Source organism: Lacerta agilis, chromosome 13 (genome assembly GCF_009819535.1).
Source record: "Lacerta agilis isolate rLacAgi1 chromosome 13, rLacAgi1.pri, whole genome shotgun sequence".
Lineage (NCBI taxonomy): Eukaryota > Metazoa > Chordata > Lepidosauria > Squamata > Lacertidae > Lacerta > Lacerta agilis.
The window spans coordinates 18,716,402-18,737,232 of NC_046324.1; the positions used below are offsets into that span (position 1 = coordinate 18,716,402).

General features: G+C 44.0%; 1 protein-coding gene across 1 annotated transcript in view; it reads right to left on the reverse strand.

Annotated features, from left to right (window-relative positions):
• The window catches only part of LOC117056939 (cytosolic carboxypeptidase 4-like), a 211,096-nt gene that overhangs the window by 175,937 nt on the left and 14,328 nt on the right, over window positions 1-20,831 (reverse strand). Inside the window, exons 2-5 of the mRNA XM_033167644.1 lie at window positions 9,680-9,743; window positions 8,711-8,857; window positions 7,685-7,816; window positions 2,987-3,080 (exon numbers count right to left, since the gene is read on the reverse strand). Of these exons, the coding sequence (XP_033023535.1) occupies window positions 2,987-3,080; window positions 7,685-7,816; window positions 8,711-8,857; window positions 9,680-9,743 (437 nt within the window). The remainder of the gene's footprint in view (window positions 1-2,986; window positions 3,081-7,684; window positions 7,817-8,710; window positions 8,858-9,679; window positions 9,744-20,831) is intronic.

The following is a 20,831-nucleotide window of genomic DNA, read 5'->3' on the forward strand; positions in this document are numbered from 1 at the left end:
TGATAGGTTAACTTCCTTTGATGTTTCATTATATGTATTTGCTGTGCTGTTGAGTGAATTGCAGGTTTCCTTTTGGTGATATAGCTGCTGAGGATTACAACTCAGTCTTGTCACTTTTATTATTTGTTCGTTAAAACATCAATAACCCATCCCTCCCCCACCTTAAAAATATGTATTTGAAACAACAGAAACGAGTAGAAAGCAATCAACAGGAACATAACAACTGCAGCACAACAAAGACCTCAAAATCAGCAGAGATAACTACTAAATGCATCAGTAGTGGGGGACCCCAAACTGGGGCTCAAATGCAGCACTCTATCAAGTTATCTCTTGGGACTCAGCTACATTAGTAAAGAAACAAGGATTTGAATGCGCTATAAACAACACCAGATGGCGCCAGAGAGCAGGACAATTTTATACATAATTTTACATAGGGGTTTTTTTAAAAAAAATTGTTATAACGAGCTAATCTCTGACTTATTTATAGCATTTTTTCCTATGTGTAGATCCATCCTTAATTTCAGGGTTGTGGGTTTGAGCCCCATGTTGGGTGAGATTCTTGCATTGCAAGGCATTGAACTAGATGGTCCTTGTGGTACCTTCCACTGACACCAAGCAGGCACTTTCATTGTACTCTTTTCAGCAATGGCTAAAAACTTATTTCTTTAGGAAAGAATGTTGACATGCATTTTAACCTGGGTTTCCTTTCTTTCGTTCTTTCGTTCTTTCTTTCTTTCTCTCTTTCTCTCTTTTTAGCTTATTGTTGATTTTTAGTTACAGGTAGGTAGCCGTGTTGGTCTGCCATAGTCAAAACAAGCTTTCGTGTGCATGCACACTTCTTAATTTTTAGTTATTCTTTTAATGTTTTATATGGCTGTTTCAAAGTGTTTCTGTTCATAATTTTATTGTCTTATTCTTTTCTAAAATACTCTGAGGTTTGTTTTTGTTTTTTACAATCAAACCAGTATACAGTATAGATTTAATAAATAAATAAATAAATTTAAATTAATAAATAATGCTCCACCCACTTTTGCCACTGACCCTGTCCACCAGCGGCACGTGGCCCTTTGGCGGTAGCTCAGAAGGGAATGTGGCCCTTGTGCTGGAAAATGTGATGCAGAATTGCCATGAAAGGAACGTTCCACTGAAGAGCCATCTCTTTTCGATATGGCTGAACAGGCAATGTCGAGAAAAAGAAAATGCATGGTGGGGAAGACTGTTCACTCAGTTTGCTGCCCAGGTCCCGCTAACTGTTGGTGTCCTGCCTCTCCTGTCTCGCGGTGCTTTGTCTTTAAACTGGGCTTGGGCAGAGACCCCTTCAAAAAGAGGGCTCCTTCAAACTGGAGACTGACCTCTTTAAACTTGGACACATGGCAAACCTAGAAGGCAGCAGGGTGCCCTGGCAGCCGCCTGAGTGTGCTGGGTGCAGATGGAACATTCATTTCATGGTGATTCTGTGTTGCCTTTTCCAGCACTATGCAAAAGAGAAAAAGGACACAGCGTTGCATAAAATGCACATGTGCGCTCTCCAGATTTCTCCCATCAGCCCCAGCCGGTGTGGCTGTTTTGCCTACTTCAGCACAGCCCTTTGATGCTGAGGCTGATGGGACTTGCAGTCCAAAACATCTGGAGTAGCACCTTTACTGGGACCAATGACTACGGTATTGTTTTTATTATTACTATACAAATTATTATTATTGCTGTTGTTATTACTATCATCATCATTATACAGCAGCGCTATGTTCTTCTTGCATCCAGCCATCTTAGGTGCACCTCTGTTATTGACATATTATCATCACCATCATTATCACAATTGTAATTTTGCAGTGCAATGTTCTTCTTGTATTATTATTATTATTGCTGTTATTATTGTTATGATGATTCAGCAGCACTACCTTCTCAATGCATTGTTGTTGTTATTCTTCTTACATCCGCCCACCTTAAGCAGATCTTTTCCACAGTTGCCCATGTCTTGAGCTTTGATATTTCTCTGCACGCCTCTCCTCTTGCTTCCTGCCACATCAAAGCAGCAGGAGAAGCAGAAGCAGGCACAGCTCTGGGTCACGTGCACTGTCTCTTTTATAAGGCATGCACGCCTTGTAAATCTCGCTCTGGGAACTGGCTAGGGACAGGACCAGAGCAAGACAGCTGTGTGGCTAATTTTAACTTCACACTGGAGAGTCACAGCAGCTTTCAGACTTGGCAAGGGAGAAAAAGGCACCGAGTGCACTTTAAAAAATAATAATAATAACAGGGTCTCTCTGACCCTTGAGGTTTCAGTGGAAGATGCATCTGCAAGGCAGCTTACTGTGTTATCCATTCAGTATCCAATTCCTGCTCCTGCTTCCATGACATTTAGGGGACGGGCTGCAACTCAGCAGTAGAGCTCCTGGCTTTGCATGCAAAAATTCCGAGTTTCAATCCACGGTATCTCCAGACAGGGCTGGGAAATGCTCTTGTCTGGAGCCCTAGGGAGCAACGACCAGTCTATGTAGACAAAGCATAGGTAACATGATGATTCCAGATGTAGGCTACAGCTCCTTTCATCTGTTAAACGTTCTCCCTCAGCATTTTGTGGACTGCCCTTCCTTGGAGGTGTATCAGCAGAGGTTGGATGGCCATCTGTCATGGATGCTTTAGCTGAGATTCCTGCATTGCAGGGGGTTGGACTGGATTAGCCTTGCAAGTATACACTTCTATGATTCTACCTCTGACGTTGGCTGCAGCTTATGGGAGTTGGAGTGTCTGGAGGGCACCACACTGGCTACCCCTGACGTAGAGACAGTATCTGAGCTTGGTGAGCTAATAGTCTGATTTCCTTTATGCATGAGGACATCAACACATTGCCTTAATTGGGGCTGGCACCTTAGCATAAGGGTAACATTTACCTCTGTACTTTTGTCACACACACACACCCCAACACAAACACACAAACACACACACACACACAGTCCAGAGAAGGTACCCCAGAAAGTCCCCCTGCTACCTTGTCGTTCTGGTGTGCTTCTTGGTGTAAGGTGTAATGACTTTGAAGAGCAGCTCCATGGCTCCATTCACTCCTAACATGGTTCCCACGGTAACTGTGCAAAGGAAGGAAAGAGGCAATCAGGCTAAAACTGGAGGGGGGTGTATGTGTTTTGGAATCATAGCCTAAGCAAGTGGGTTTCTGGGGTTGTTAACAAATTTCTGGCTCTCTCAGCAATCTTATTTTTTTATTATTTGTTTATCCAATTTCTATCCTGCCCTCCCTCTCAAGGGAGCCCAGGGCGGCAAACTACATAGCAGTAAACAGTTTAAAACAAATAAAAACATCTAGAACATCCAAACGTATTTCAAAAATAAAAACCTCTTTTCAGACCGAGGAGATCTGTAAGGGAATGAGAGCAGTCTTAATGGGTTGAAGCATTTATCCATCTGGCCCCACTATCCTGTGCCTTGACTTGGTAGTTTTCAAACTGTGGGTTCAGGAACAGACCCAGAATCAGCAGGTGGTACTCTCAGGTGGATGCTAGGGCCCTAGTGGAGCTTAGAACTGGTGCCTGTCCTTGGGGCCCCATTATAATAATCCTTTTTTCTTGTGCCCTGGGCCTGGAAAGCCGTGGCCATTTTTATTTTCCACAATGCATTGCTCTGGGCAATGGAGGACACTAATGTGGTGGCTCCCAGTGTTCATTAGAGGACACTTTGCCCAAGGCTTCTTCAAATCTGGAATTGGCCCTTTTGGTGAAACCTGAGGAATTACTCAGTCAGGTGTTCTGTAACTTCCCTGAAAGAGTTTGCCTGCTACGGAAGATATTTCCCTGCTATGCTCAGCAACATGATAAAGTTGGGTGTATTGGGGTTTAGTCATATCTCAAAATGGCGGGCTTGTGGCCAGCACTCTGTGTGAACTCTGTGTTCAGTCAGTGTAGAAAAAGGAATACCAACCTTTGGAAGCCAGTGGACTGGACACTTTTGGAATTTTGAGGAAATGTTGTACGAGCCAGTCCCAAAACAGCTCTTATGGAGGTGTTTAGGAGAGGTCAAGCCAGTACAAACAGGAACCAAGCAGGAAGAAGAGCAAACATTTTTTTTTAATCTGGTGATCCACTCAACATCAGGGCACACTATGCAATGTACTATCAATTGATTCTAATCATGATTTGCTTTTGCTCAGTAGCAACCCAGTGGAGTAGGGTCTGAAGCCTGCTCAATAAAAACCAGACTCCAACTAAAACAAATCACTCAGTTTATTAGCATTCAAAGCTTAAGTGATATGAAAATGAAATTATGAATCTTATAGAATTTATAGAGAAAATTGAATTTATAGGAATACAAAATAAGATAAAATATGATTACATTTTAAGCGACTTAAATCAATTGGATATAATTTGCATATGAACTATGAAGTAGCATTGACAAAGCAATCAAACTAAATGGTATATGCACTATTGTTGATTAGATCACCAGATTAACAACAGTCTCCCACCCATTGTGGATTTTTGAGTGAATATTTCTGTACAATATGAGGTACTGGTAGGCACACTTGCACCCAGGGCACCACCCTGACAAGCCCTGGTAGAACATACACCAGAATCCTCTGCCACATATACTCTCATTGGTGGCCCATTTCCCAGCTTTGATAATCCATTTGCCCCCATGATTTCTCCCTTGCCATCTAAGATGACAGATTTGCAGGCATACACCCAATCACAAAACTTCACGTTCACACCATTTGTTGAAAGGGTCCTGATGTTGTAAACGTTCCCACGATTTCAGAACAACACCGCAGCCATTAACACAACACTGCAAACCCTACAAGTGTCCCTATTTTCCAGACACAGTCCCAGATCTAGATAAGCTATCCCAGTTTCCGATTTGATCCCAGAATGCCCCTATTTTCATTGGAGAAAAGTTGGGGGCTATAAAGTTATGCGGCCCCTGAGCCAAAGAGCTAAGTAACTATAGAACCTTAGAAGACATCTGAAGGCAGCCCTGTATAGGGATTTTTCAAATGTTTTAATATATTTTTATTATATATTTTGGAAGCCACCCAGAGTGGCTGGGGCAACCCAGTCCTATGGGCGGGGTGTAAATTAAATGATTATTGTTGTTGTTGAATAGGAGGTCCTTATTTTCATCGGAGAAATGTTGGAGGTTGTGACACTGGCCAAACAGAGAGATCCGTGTTGCCAGCTTCTCAAGTGCTTGTACCGTATTTTTCTGCCACGACAGCAGCAGCAGCACCCACGACTGAGCTTGGCACACACTTTCAAGTTAGGCATCCCAAGTGGCTGCTGGCTCCTAAATCTGGCCTTGCACCTCAACATTCCAGCTCCTCATTCTGCTGCATGTGGCAACCAGGCAAAGTGTGAGCAAGGACTCTGACACTGCAGGGCACATGGGGGGGTAGATAAAGCACCCTGCAATCTAAATCCAGATGCATTTCAAGTGCCATCTCTGTTACATTCACCTTTCAAATAATGCTTATCTCAGAAGGGCTGGAAGAACATGCTTGGCAGCCTTCCCAGGAAGGTCCATAGTGAGAAGCCAGTGGGGCTCCTGTAAAACACATAGGAAACCCACGAGGCCAGCAGCCAGTCGCATTAAATCTTCAGGGGGAAGATCTGAAATGCTAAGCATGTCGAGCCAGGCCAAAGGCTGGTGGCCCAATTAGGATTCTCCAAAGGGGAAACAACCACTAGGTTAGAGGAGGTCAAGAAGGAGCAGCGAGAGCAGTTGGCAAAGACTGACGACATTGGAAATTTGGGACAGAATCGCCAGTCGTTCCGCCGGAGAGAATCATGTGCCGTCCTACCATTATGCAGGGTCAAATAAGCTTGGAGAAAGCAGCTAAAGAAATGTCCCCTCCACACACACACACCACACACACACACACACACACACACACACACACACACATCTTTCATAACAGTAAGAACTTGTGGACACCCAGCAAAGCTGAATGTTGGAAAATGGAAAATTCAGGGCATATAAAAGAAAGTCCTTCTTCAGGCAGTGCATAGTTAAACTATGGGACTTGGTCCCACAAGTGGCAGGGATGGCCACCAACTTGTATGCCTTAAAAAAAAAGGATTGGGCAAATTAATGGAAGGGAAGGTTATCAATGGCTACTAGCCGTGGTGGCCAAACTTCCGCCTACATGGTTGGGGGCAAAAATGCTTCTGAATACCACTTTCTGGAAACTACAGGAGGGAGAGGGCTGTTGTGCTTGGGTCCTGCTTGCAGGGGTTCCAGAGGCATCTGGTGAAAACAGGATGCTGGACTAGATAGGCCACTGGATCCCCTTTTGTTCTTACATTCATAACCTCCTTCAAGTGGTGCCCATAGGGGAAGGTGGAATAGATAACAGCAGGAAGATGGGTCTTGGGCTGGCATTGTCTGGGTGATTCATTGACACGTCCGATTGAGAACCCACTGATGAAGAGTCTGGGGATGGGAGGATTTGCTAACCTATTACCCACTAAGTTTGCTAGACTCCAACTCCCATCAGCCTCAGCCAGCATAGTTGATGACCAGGGGTGATGGGAACTGTAGTCCACCAATATCTGGAGGGCCACAGCTTAGCCATCCCTCTTTTAAAAGCTGCCACATTCTACCAATCCAGGTCATCATTGTAGGTGATCACAATGGCACCACTAATTTGCCTGCCTATGGTGGTCCAGAAGCTGAGAAGTGCTGGTTTGAGTTAAGTTTGGGTTCTGAATTTTTAATACAAGCTTCTCCAACCTGGTACAGTGGTACCTCGGTTTTCGAACAGCTTAGTTCATGAACAACTTGGAACCCGAACACTGCAAAACCGGAACGTTTTTTTCAGAAGCTGAACATGCTCCGTTTTGAGTCCCCCTGTGTCTCCTGTTGCGCTGCTAATTTGCATCCCCCCCCCATTGTAATTCAAGCCTTCCGTTTCTGATTGCAGTGTTCTAAGGTGATATTTGGAGCTTATATTTGGTGCTTTTGTTTTTGCTGTATTTTGCATTTTTTGTTTTGAGGCTTTTTCAGTTAATTTGTTTTTGTGACTGTGTGGAAATGGATAAAAAAAAAAACCCATCCAAACAATGACTATCATCAGTGCAGAGAAGAAGAAAATAATTTGAATTTTTATCATCTACAATGCTGTTTTATTTATTTTATAGTACAGCACATTGATTATTGCTTTCATTTTATGGATCAGTGGTCTCGTTAGATAGTAAAATTCATGTTAAAATGCTGTTTTAGGGGTTGTTTTTAAAAGTCTGGAACGGATTAATCTGTTTTGCATTACTTTCTATGGGAAAGCGCGCCTTGGTTTTGGAATGCTTTGGTTTTGGAACAGACTTCCGGAAGAGATTAAGTTTGAGAACCAGGGTACCACTGTACTGTCACGATGTTCTGGATTGTGACTCCCATCATCGCAGACGGAACGGAAATCTTCAGTGGGGACCTAGAAGTTGCTAGAAGAATCCCCCCACTAACCATCTCCTAAATGAAAGTGGCTTCCCAAAATTCTCCACTCTATTTCCAGGCAGTAAAACTGGGCCGGGGGACTACTTTGACAGATAAAGGGAGAAAACAGAAATTATCCAATGATTTTTTTTGGGGGGGGGTAGGCCTAGGACTGTGCATCGGCATCATTCCATGGAATTATGGGAGGAAAGGGCTGTTAACACACACAAGGAAGAAGGGGAAGGGATTGCATACTCACCACTAGAGGCATAAACATGCAGTGCCCAAAGGCAGTGGGTGAGGTTCTGGTGGTGATTTAGATTTTTCCTTGCCAAGCTGAGTGTCATATCAATCACCTCCAGTCTTTGTGCCTTCAGCCCAAACTTCTTATCTAAGATAAAGCAGCAGGAGGAGGAGGAGGAGGAAATGATTTTGATTATTAATTTTTTTTAACAAAAAAAATTGAACGCCACAGGACGGTACTCAAACCTCCAAGCAATTTTCAAGAAATATTAAAATTATAAATAAAAACATTTTTTCTAACTTTTTTTAAAAAAATTAAAACTAGCAGGAAAAGAGATCAAAACACATCAACATCCATGTGTCCAGAAAGACTTACCTAAAAAAAAAAACGGTCTGGCTCAAAGTAAGGTAGCTTCCTGGGTTCTTAGGTCCCCCAACCCCTCACCCCGGTCTAAGCCTCAGTGGGCAAAACACAACTGAATACTAGCTCTGTGGCTTTGACAGTTCAAAGTGCCTCAACTAGGGACCTCATTTTTTTTGAGGTGACTAAAATATCTCATTCTGAGATGTGGGACACAAGGTGAAAGGTAAAAGGTAAAGGACCCCTGGACAGTGAAGCCCAGTCAAAGGCAACTCTGGGGTTGCGGCACTCATCTCGCTTTCAGGCCGAGGGAGCCACCATTTGTCCACAGATGGCTTTCCCCGTCATGTGGCCAGCATGACTAAACCACTACTGGTGCAGCGGGACAGTGATGGAAACCAGAGTGCACAGAAATGCTGTTTACCTTCCCGCTCCAGCGGTACCTATTTATCTACTAGCGCTGGTGTGCTTTCGAAATGCTAGGTTGGCAGGAGCTCGGACAGAGCAACAGGAGCTCACCCTGTCATGGGGCTTCGAACCACCGACCTTCTGATCAACAAGCCCAAGAGGCTCAGTGGTTTAGACCACAGCGCCACCTGCATCCTTCTGTGGGACACAATGACACAGCTAGCAACACAGCATCGCAATACTGATGGACATCCTGTGATTCAGCAGCTGTACCTTTTTGGCCAACTTTGACCAGCAGGCGAAACAGGGGCAAGAGGATGTCATAGTCCGGTGTGGGAGTTTGTGTTGCGTTCACCAGAGCCTGCAGAAGTGCTTCACTGCCGCCTTTGCTAATTGTATAGTGAAGCCTCCTGTTCGTCCCTAAGTGGAAGCAAGAAAATGGAATAGTTGCAAAGTCCTTTCCCCACCACACATAAACATACAAGCAAATATTCAAGTCTAACAGAGACCCTGAAAACTCAAGAGTGGCTTTCACATTGTTTTTTATTTACTTACTTATCTCAACAATCTGTATACCACTTAATCACAGTCACCTCTCAGCGGTGTAAAGGAGACTCAGTGCAATAGGGCAGAGAGTAAGTTAAAACATATTATGTCTTCATATTTTATTTTGTTTTTATATTCTGCTGGAAGCTGCCCAGAGTGGCTGGGGAAATCCAGCCAGGTGGGTGGGGTATTATTATTATTATTATTATTATTATTATTATTATTAGTCCAGCAGGCTTTTAAACTGAATTCTGACTAATAATAATAATAATAATAATAATAATAATAATAATATCAGAATTCAGTTTAAAAGCCTACTGGAATAATAATAATAATAATAATAATAATAATAATAATAATAATAATAATAATAATAATAATAATATAGATTTTCCGTTTGGGTCCCCATTCACTCTAATGGACCAGCCTTCACTAGAGGGCACCCAGAAAGACTGCACAAAAGTGAAGAGAGTGTCACGATTTGTAGAATGAATGAAAGAGCACTCACAAAACTCATCAGCCACCCGGAAAAAAGGATAAAGTGAAACAAACAAAAACAAAACCCAATCCATAAGTTTTACTGAAAAGGTTCCCTCCCTTTTTCTAATATTCAAATGCAATATTTCTTTTCCCTTTAATTGATGGGGAATGAATTTTTGGAAATGTACTACATGAAATGTTCACTTTTCCACTTACCAACAGAAAGGAGGCATGTGAGAACACCCAGGATATTCAGAATCACATCCTTATCATAGGAACTCTGCAATATGTAAACACATTGTTGTAAATGCTACGGTGCATGCCAAAAAGGAATACACAAAGAGCTCTCTCTCTCCCCCTCTCCCCCACTTTATGAACCCTTTGGGTAAAATGGAATATGGAGAGAAGTTCCACAGAGAAGAGACAAATGATGGGTATTCAACAGTGGAACAGACTCCCATGGGCGGTGATAGACTCTCCTTCCTTGGAGGCTTTTAAGCAGGGGATGGATGGCCATTTGTCATGCATGATCTAGTTGAGATTCCTGCATTGCGGGGGGTTGGACTAGATGACCCTTGGGATCCCTTCCAACTCTGCAGTTCTATGATTCATAAGCCTCATGCTGCCTGGCTACTATCATTAAAGCATGTGCTCACTCTTCACTGTCTTAGAGCATTTGCTGCTATCCACATTGAAGAGCTGCTGGGATGGAAAGAGAAATCAAGAGTACAAAAACAGCCGAGTGCCTTCTGGCACCTGAAAACAAAACAAGTTTATTATACTAAATATCTTCATAAACTTTAGGAACATAGGAACATGCTTTATACTGGCTCAGATCATTGAATCCACCTAAAGATTTTTTTAAAAAAGGTAAAGAGATCCACCTAGATCAGCATTGTCTATGCCAGCATTTCCCAAACTTGAGTCTCCAGGTGTTTTTGGACTACAACTCCCATCATCCCTACATAATGTTATGGGGGAAACAGCTTCCTTGGTGGCCAAATTTCTTTTTCTAGCTCTTAAGCACCATAAGACTAAAATTGATTGCATTGACATGGGTTTATCTGTATAGCTTCATGTTAGTGTTGGCTATGTTTTATTCTAAAGTTCCTCCAGATGTTTTAGATGTTTTAATTTTGTATGGATAATTTTTTTTTCCTGACTGATGGTTGAATAAAGAATGATTATGATCATCATCCCTAGCTAGCAGGACCAGTGTCAGGTATGATGGGAACTGTGGTCCAAAAACAGTTGGAGACTCAAGTTTGGGAAACCCTGGTCTATGCTGACTGGAAACAGCTGTCCAGGGTTACAGACCAGAAGCCTTTCCCAGCCCAACTTGGAGAGGTCATGCAAAGCAGATGCTCTACCACTGAGCAATGTCCCTTCCCCAACCACAGCAGGGGGTGAAGAACCTCAAGCCTGAGGGCCAAATGCAGTCATCTAGCCCTCTCTGTTTTGCCAGTAGCATTCTTACCAGGCTACATCCCTCTTACCAGCCTGTTATGCACCTTCTTCATGTAATCGTGGGCAACATGCCCATTCATAAATAAGCAGAAATTGCAGCTTTGTGTAACACCCAAAGACTGCCTGCCATGGTTGATGCTTAATGCTAGATTTTCCCAATACAGATCTTGTAGGGGGTTAGTTTGGAATGTGTTGTTTTTGTTTCCATTGGGTAACATGTTTGAATCTCAGATCAACTACTCAGCAAGTCACCTCCCCCCCCCCCCAAAAAGCTTTATGTCATCACCGCTTGTGTTAATGGCTTAGGCAACAGGCAATCCAATCAGCTAAAATAAACAACTCAGTGCAATAGGAGCATACATCAACACAGTCTTTATTGCTGAAATCTAACCATGAAATCCATCCACCCGGTGAAGGAAATGATACAGTACCTGCCCCCTCAGGTTTGCAAAGTGACTGGTCAACTAGATCAGGGATGAGCACCATAGTTCCAAGGCTCAAATGCAGACCTCTTTACATGTCCCTTGAGGCTCCTCACAAGCCACACATCTTCTTAGGTGACCTACTCTGCTGTTCAGCAACACAAGGCACAGCCCAACCCAAGTGTAAGACAAGGCAAGCTCTAGGGAAGACAATGCTCTGAAACCATACTGGCAAGGAACAAGCCCTTTTATAGTAGATGCAGCCTGATTGTTCGCACCACCTGTGCTGCATGTTGCTGCTTGCCCACCCTTCTCCAGTAATCTCCCACTGAGATGGATGGGGGGGGCCTTCGGGATCTCCTGGATATTCAAAAGTAGAGACTTCTGAGCCAGAAGGAGGTAGTGCCACATCATCAGGCTAGGGGTGTTCATCTGATGGCAGAGCTTCTGGGGCTGGCGTTGCTCAGCCTTCCCCACAAGGTTCCAAGTCCTTGCCTCCTGACACTAGGGAGTATATTTGTATAAGGGGATGCAAATAAAAACTCACTCTCTCTCCCTCCTTCTCCCCCTCTCTCTCTGTGTGTTAGTTTTATGGCATTTCTGTGGGTGCAGCTACATGTTACAAGGTAATATGGTCAGAAACCCTGTGTGAATGTCATAATAATAGTGCAATGGGACATTTCCAGGAGAGAATCACTAAGCGGAAGGGGGTGCTTAACTCTTCCTCCATGTACTGATTCTCCCCTACAAAGACCCTCACCACATCCTGGCTATGGCACTGAAAGTAAACCTGAATGGAAGGAATTTGGGGGATGGTAGAGACTGGCTATGGGGAATCAATAGGTGTATAAGTGGTTATGTATGGGACAGATTTAAGAATCTCCCATTCTTCCATACCCTGTTATTTTTGCAAAAGTGTTTTTCAGAACATGTGCACTCTCACCTTGAGACACCCAGAAAGTGTGTGCTGCTGATCAAACCCAAGTTATGGGGAAGGAAAGAAGCAAAACACATAAGAAATTTAGCTCAGGAAAGGAATGCATGACTTCATCCTCCAGACAAGGGATGGGATATCTGGGGTTGGCAAATCCCAAAATACATGACTACAAGGCTTCAGGCAGCACTTGAAGTTGCTCCTTCCTTCACCTCTTTCTACATAATTCTCTTTGTCGGAGTTGCTGTTCTGACACTGCTGGCTCCATTGAGTGTTTGTGCTAAATTCAAACACACGTGGCAGATCAAAGCCATGCAGAAGTCAAGGTAGCTCTGTTTGCGCCTGATTTAAAGTCACAGAAGAGAAAAGGAAATCTTAGGCAGGGCTGGGTATTCAGCACCAAGGACAGCCAGCTCTTGCCACTAAATAAAGTAGGGATGGGGGAGAAATTCAGGTTGGATTCCGCTTTTAATGTGAACCAACCTAAATTCACACTTCCTGAAACAATATACAAATTGAAGCACAGCTATCCTGAGAAATCTACAATTCAAAAAACAGTGCCTTGTTGAAGTCAACAAGGTTGGTATTTGTGGCTCAGTGGTAGGAATGTGGTTCAATTTGCATTTCCATACAAACCTACCTAATTCACAGTTCCGGAAATGATACACAAACCAAGATACAGCTACCTTTCAAAATTCACACTTCCCTGAATTTTCCAATGTAGTTCTCCAAGCGAAAAAAAATGCGTACAGAAAAAGTATACGCATTAGAGGTCTGCATAAAAATACAGATAACAGTTAAAATAAGGTACAAAAATTATTTCTAACACTTTTAGAGAGCAATCCTAACCAGCACTAATGGATAGGGTGGAAGTTGTTTTCCACCAGTGGAAAGGAGTTCCACCAGAAGGACAGAAGCACTGTGCAACAGGCCCTTGGTATACACAGGGAAAGCTCCAATCCAGTGTTTCCACTGACGTGCCCACAGAGTGTGAACCTCTCCACTGCCAGGAAGTTGGTGCATAGTTGTACTCCTCCTCACCATCCATCTCTGCTTCAAAGTGATATTTGGTTCATCGGCACATGATGCTTGGGAATGGCTGTGGAACTCCACCAGCATCAATTCTCCTGGACCCACCTGTAATGCATTTCTCAATAGCATCCAGTGTTCAAAACAAAGTTTAGCTGGGTCTTTCTCCAGCTTTTTAAACTACCCCTTCCAATTCTAGTTCCCAGGTCTTTGAGGGCTGTAGTTTTTTTCCTGACGTTTGCAATGCCACGGGTTTTTATAGTATTCAGAGTGAATACACATTTCATTCAAAGTCCCACTGCATCCTAGAATTTGCAGAATCAGTGCAAACTAAGACCTTTACAGTCAAAGACTGTCAATTTATTCAACTGACCCACTGAGCCCTGACCTGGCACTAGCTATGAACCTCTCAGAGGACAAAGCAGACAGATTGAAGACTTTGAGGAGCAGGCAGGTTCCCTTGAATCCAAAGCTAAGGATCTTGAGGCTCTCTTGGTTGATACCGTGAAGAACCTCTGAAACTCTAAGACAGGCGTTGGCAAGGTTATCGGGCCATGGGCCGGATCAAGCCCACAGAGAGCATCTGTGGGCCGGACATGCGCAGCACGATGCCGGATATTGCATCCATGCATGTCCGTAGCGCCGGAAATCGCTTCTGCACATGCCTAGATGCAGAGAATTGCACCTGTGCAGAAGCAATTTTGGGTGTCTGGACATGCGCAGACACAATTTTCGTTGCTGCTCGGCAAGGTACCGCACTGCACTGTGCTGGTTTAGTGCAGCGCGCAGAGGGCTTACCTAGCGGGCAGCTCAGTTGGCGGGCAGCTTGTGGGCCAGTAAAACGGCCTTCATGGGGTACATCCAGCCCATGGGCCAGAGGTTGCCAATGTCTGCTCTAAGAGGAGGAGGTGGAGAAGCCCCTACTCCAGTTTCCAACAGCCTTGGTGCCAAAAGCTTTGTGTCCAGCCTGAGAAACAATGGTCCAGTATGCATCTATGGACCCAGAGTTATCTGTCTACACAAAGCTCTACTTCACCTTTTCATCTGCAGGTGTGTCAGTGGACCATTGTCTTGCTTCGGTAATGGACTCTGGATGAGAGTCAATAAACTGAAACTCAATCCAGATAAGAGTACAGCACTGTTAGTTGGTTGTTCCCTAGACCAGATGGGTGAGAGGCCGCCTGCCCTTGAAGGGGCTACACTCCCTCTGAAGGAGCAGATATGCTGCTTGGGGGTATTCCTGGACCCATTGCTGTTGCTTAAGGCTCAGGGAGCTTAGTGGTGCTTAATTCTGCCATCTATGTGCTCTGGTAAGCTCTAGGTCACATTAATGCAACCTGTTACATATAGGGCTGCCTATGAAGATGATTCAGAAACTTCAGCTAGTTCAGAATCAGTGACGTAGCATGGGCCGGCTGGGGGGCAATGGTGCTTTTTTTGAGGGGGTGCAAACAGAGACAGCTCCCTCACACGGCGGCCCAACACTGCCAATTGCAGCTCCATCCATGAGTCAAACCTAAGCCAAGGGCAGAGAGAGGAGAGTGGGCGGCAACACTGCCACCCACTAAGGCAGCTTTCTCGTGCCCATCCGCAACTCCACTCCAAGGTCAAGCCTGAGCCGGGGAAAGAGAGAGGCTCTTTATCACGAATGTCCACTTCTTAGTGGTTTAGTCTTGTTTTAAATGTATTTGTTGTTGTTGTTTTGTGTGTTTAACTGTTTTTAAACATCTTGTGTTTAAATTGCCTTGAGACAGTGCTTTAGGAGGTGATTGATAAAATTAAATGCATGGATATCATTAGAAGAAGAGAAGAGTTTGGATTTGATATCCCGCTTTTCACTACCCGAAGGAGTCTCAAAGCGGCTAACATTCTCCTTTCCCTTCCTCCCCCACAACAAACACTCTGTGAGGTGAGTGGGGCTGAGAAACTTCAGAGAAGTGTGACTAGCCCAAGGTCACCCAGCAGCTGCATGTGGAGGAGCGGAGACGCAAACCCGGTTCCCCAGATTACGAGTCTACCACTCTTAACCACTACACCACACTGGCTCACAGTGCATTATTATTAATTGTCTGGGCTTTTCTGCATGCATCGGGCAGAGCCTTCTAAATGGCTTGGCATATGCACATGGAGAATAGCGTAGGCTCCTCTGTCCTTTTGCCAAGCCAAAGTGGCCCTCAACCCAGCATTTCTATTTTGGCCTCAGCAAAAGTAAGCCAAATAAATGCAATGGAGCCTATTTAAAGGTGATGAAAGGGGGCTCTTGAGGCTCAATACAGACATATTAAGTAACAACTTTAATCCTCCAAGAAAAGTGCCCACAGCTGAAGAGGATCGTGTATCCTTCAAACTGTACATTGTGCGTCTATGGAGGTTTTTCCAGAACAGGACATGCAGTTGACAAGTTCTCGTTCTCTGTTCCTCAAAATTGATATACGAAGGGTTGGTTTCACACATTACCGAATGTTGACGCAGGACAGATTCCCTGTTTGCATCTCCTCGTGCACATAAAGGGATGCACAGCATGTATACAAGGTAGAGTAGACACCATGCCCTTGTGCAATAATTTTTACACAGGTGTCTGACCTCCACACATAAGGACCAAGGTGTGGGGTTTGCCTTCTTTTCCAACATGGGCACAACTTTCGCAAACCACCACCAATGCCTCCAGCTCCTCAAAATTAGAACTTTGCAGGAGTGTGCAAAGAAAGAAGGGGGGGAGTGCCACATTACATGTGTGGCTGGTTGCCATGCCCCATGCTTCCTTGGTAATGCTTAAAATGCCCCCCTAGAGATAAGCTTGAAACCAAGCCAAAGCATCTGCTATTGAGACTATTGCATAGTAGTCTTTCGCTGTTTGCTCCTGATTTCAGGTCTCTTCCTCTGTTGTTTCCCTCCTCTGGCCCTTTCTGCACTATACATTTAAAGCAGTATTATACTGCTTTAAAGAGGCATGGCTTTGTTTGTTAAGGGTATTGAGAATAATCACAAACCTACAATTTCCAGAGTGGTTTAACAATCAATCCCTCTTCCCAGTAGTGGGGTGGGAGAACTGAGGGGGGGGGAATCACATCTGACAACGAATGTACCACTTTGGTTCCAGGTAGCACATGGGTAGACGAGTCTTAATAGCCTGGGACACAAATTTTAATGGCCCTCTAGCAGCTATGGCGGCTCATTTACAGAAGTAATGTATTTAGAAGTAATGTATTTAGTATTGTCTGGAAGTGTACACTCGATTCTGACCAAACTAAGCCTCCTAGAGCAAAATATACACCAAGAGGCTTAGATTGGTCTGAATCGAGTACACACTTCCAGAGTTAATGCTAAATACATTACTTCCGGTAAACGAGTCGCCATAGCCGCTAGAGGGCCGTGAAAATTTGGGTCCCGGGCTTTTTAGACTCGTCTACCCATATACCTTCTGAAACCAAAGGAGAGCATTGGTTGCCAGATGTGAAATATATTGGCATTATTTCCAGTTCACCTACCCCACAACAGGGTACTCTGAGAATTGTAGCTGTGTGAACAGAAGATAGGTCTCTTCCTAATAACTCCCAGCACCCTTAACAAATGACAGTTCCCATGCTCTTTAGGGGAAGTCATGACTATTTAAAGCAGGAAGATACTCCTTCGAAGGGGCCTCTGTCAATTTTTAGACTGTAATCACCTCAAGGGCAGAGACTTGGTCTCTTGTACTCAGTAAAGTGCCATGGTGGCATTTTGTGAAAAATAATTTATGTATTTTCTACATCATATGCTACATCTCCTTGGTTGCCAACCCATAATTGATACGGTGCATAGCTATCTCATATCATCTCCTCATTTGAATTTTTGCTGATGTGGCATTAGATCTAGCAATTTAATAAAAGATAGGGAAGTTTTGGATTAAATGACTCTTTGCTCCGATCTGCGTTTAGAAACCGAAAAGCATTTTGAAGTGCAAAATATCCCTGGGGTGGTCAAGGGCCTGATTGGAAGTTTCTGAGAGCCAGATGGGAGCCATAGGCTACCATAAGCAGATTCCTAGTGTCCAGACATGGGGCAATTCCACCCTTCAGGACTGGAATTAGGAAGGAACTTGAAACTGAAAGTAATCTCACTGCAACACTCCTTGGTCCATGACGGATAACTGCAAAAACTAGACTCGGTAGCATCAAATCTTGTGAGTCCCTTTTTGTAAACTTAATTGCTTTTCTCCTTTGTTCTCACTCTGGGGTGTGAAGGTTTTTAAAAGATGATTTTTAAAAAAAACAAAACTGTGCCTCTATGCAGGCTCCCCCGACACCCCTTGATTTGCTTTATGCTGTTTCCCTCCCTTCCGTTACTAATGCATTTTTAATCACACAATTATTTTATTATGCGGTACTTGTCATAAAACACACTATTGTCTAACCTTAAAAGGAGTCTCATCAAATTAGACTATTGAGAGAATCAAAGAAATCTGAAAGAAAATCAAAACACCTGATACTTTGCAAGCAGCGTTTTCAACTTTTTTTCCCCCTCCCATTAATGTTTCTCGTGTTCTTTCAAAAACAAGAAACCCAATTTTCTCTCCGGGGTAACCTTTTATTTCATAATAGGCTTGCTTATAAGATACTTCACGTTAACATTTGTTCTCATCATTCGTTTCTTTTTAGTTAATGCATTTTTGTGTCTTTATATGAACTCTCATTTGTTGAGGGCTGCTGTTTTTCTCCCAGCTGAAATTCTTTCATATGCTGTTAACCAGGTTCTTTAAAATGTGATTTGGGGGGCTTTTTAATGACAACGATCTATGTGCAGGTCAGTCCAAAGCAAAATCTTTATTAGGGTGGCTTTGAGCCAACAATTTTAAAGCTATGACTCCCTTAAACCTTTCATGCAAATCATTTAAACTGTGTTCCACTTGAGAATCAAATCTGAGCTGACTTAGAGGAGAAAGGAAAGGTCCTAGGTGGGAGTTGGAAGAGTCCACCATTTTCTGTGTGAGACAAGGGTTAAGGGCTACCTTTGTGAGAGAACTCTGGGTTTTCTTTTCTCTTTTCCCCCCTCTGTTTTTGTTTTTATTTAGATTAGTTTCTTTTGTCTTAATGTATTATGAAAAAGCTTTCATAAAGTCTTATGTGGGGGATGAAATCTGGGCACTGGGAGATTTCAGAAGGGGTTACAAAAAGGCTACAAGATGTCCCTCACACTTTACTTCCATTACAAAATCTGTTTTGGGGGGGGGAAACGAATGCCAAACCATGGTGGCTGGTGCCCATTGAACTCTTATATGCTCTGTCCTGCTTGGGAAGCAATGCCCTCTTTCCATGCCAGGTCATACACCAGGTCCCATGAGATCTCATGGAACTGTCCAAGTTCCCGCAAGATCTTGTGGGGCACCCCAGGTATTCTGAAGCCGACATGCAGAGAGGGCTTCGCTTTTCAAGCTTAAAAGTTTTCCTAGCACAAAAGGAGCTTTTAAGCTCTCTGCCTTGCTTGCATTTAACCTGCAGGACTTCAGCCAGTGGCCTTCAACTGCATCAGCTCTGCTGTGACAGACCAGGTCCATCTTTTCTCTCAGCTGTCATCTGGAGGCAGCCATTTTACCAGGGATAGGAACCAGAGTGTTCATTGTATCAGCTTCGCTGGGTGCCTAGCTCCATCGGGAGCTTCCTGCCACTGAACTATGCCAGCTGGTCTTTACAGGAACAGCTATCTAGAAGTTACAGTTAGGTAGCTGTGTTGGTCTGCCATAGTCAAAACAAAATAGAAAATAAAAAAATTTCCTTCCCGTAGCACCTTAGAGACCAACTAAGTTTGTTCTTGGTATCTGAGGAAGTGTGCATGCACATGAAAGCTCATACCAAGAACAAACTTAGTTGGTCTCTAAGGTGCTACTGGAAGGAATTTTTTATTTTTTATTTTGTTTTATCTAGAAATTGGCGTCTCTGAGTTTTATCTTCCTCTTCTCTCCTCATCCGCTTTTTCCCTTGTGTGTTGTTCGTTTTATTGATTGGTTGGTAAGAATGTAAGCCTGCAGGTACTTGCAGGTGTCTTGTTTTGATTTCATGTAAGCCGCTCTGGAAGCCTTTTTTTTTTTTTTGACTGAACAGTGGGATACAAATGCTCTAAATAAATAAACAATATCGTTGAAGTGGCACAAGTCAATTACACATAAGTTGCGATAGTACCAAATGTTATTGGCTTTAGACCGTGGGCTTGGAAGCGGGAGCACCAGCTCCTGGGAGCCAAACTGTTTTGGGCCCCCTCTGTATATTTTGGGAGGGGGCTGGGCACCCACAATGTTGAGGGGCTGGAGGAGGCGGAGCACTGAGCCAAGTGCAGAGCCGAGCATGGCTCCAGTGGCCAGCTCCTTCTCCTCCTCCTCCTCCAGCTGCTGCAGAGAGAAAGGAGGATGGAAGCGTCCTCTTGCGTCCTGACAGTGGCGACTCCAGGAGGAGGTGGAGGAGGAGATGCTGGCCATTGAGGCTGCGCAGCCGCCGCATTTCGTTCCACCCCACCGCCCACCCCCCAATGTCCTGACATCATGCACATGACATCCCCCCACCCACCCATCGCCCTCACAAGCTGGCACCTCTGCTTGGAAGACTGACATCACTGCTGCCAGAACTTCAAAAGTCAGTCCAGTCAGTCAGAAGCACTTGGGAGTGGGCCATGGAGCAGGGCTTGTGAGGGATATGACCTGGGGGCCACATGGGGAGGCCAGGAGGGCTGCTTTCTTCTCCTCCTCCTGCCCCCCCCCCCGATGTTCCCCACCGCTGCTAGAGCAGCAAGAAGTTGTATTCCAAAACTTCTGGAAGGTACCAAATTGGAGGGTGCTGCTGTTGCCTCTCTACTCATTTTCTTTCTTTCTTTCTTTCTTTCTTTCTTTCTTTCATTATTATTATTATTATTATTATTAGTAAATATTTTCTTGATTTACGAAAGTGTGTGCAATGTCTCTCTCGTATTTTCCCCATGTAACATTTTTACAAATCAGTTTTGGTTGTTGAGACATTAGGGAGAGAAGGGGGAAAGAGGTGGGTGGGGTGGGGGGGATGGGTGAGGTGGGGTGGCGATGTTTCTATTTTCCTTAATATATGTAGGGTTTGGTGTCGATGTTGTTTGTGTAGGTTCTCTGTTGTTCGCTTGTGTTTCTTTGGCAGTAAGAGAGGTCGGGGTTCCAGCAGTAAAATCAGAAGCAACTAGACCCCTGACAACCTTTGAAAACCTCCTCCTAATGACAAAGGGTCACGGCAGAGGGTTGGTATCCGCAATATACAAAATACTACTCAAAAATCCCACGAGCTCCCTAGATACGATCAAAAAACAATGGGAGGATGACATAGGACATCAACCCCACCCAATGGACCAGAATGTGGTCTAAACCCCCCCCCCTTTAAATCCATATCAACCAAAAGAAGAGAACTCACCCTAAAACTAATCTCTACTCATTTTCTACGGGCCAGAAATGCCTCCTTTGTATATCTCAATACCAACAGGGAATTGGAGGGGGTGAGTTGAAAATATGATGAGAGCTTTTATGATGAGG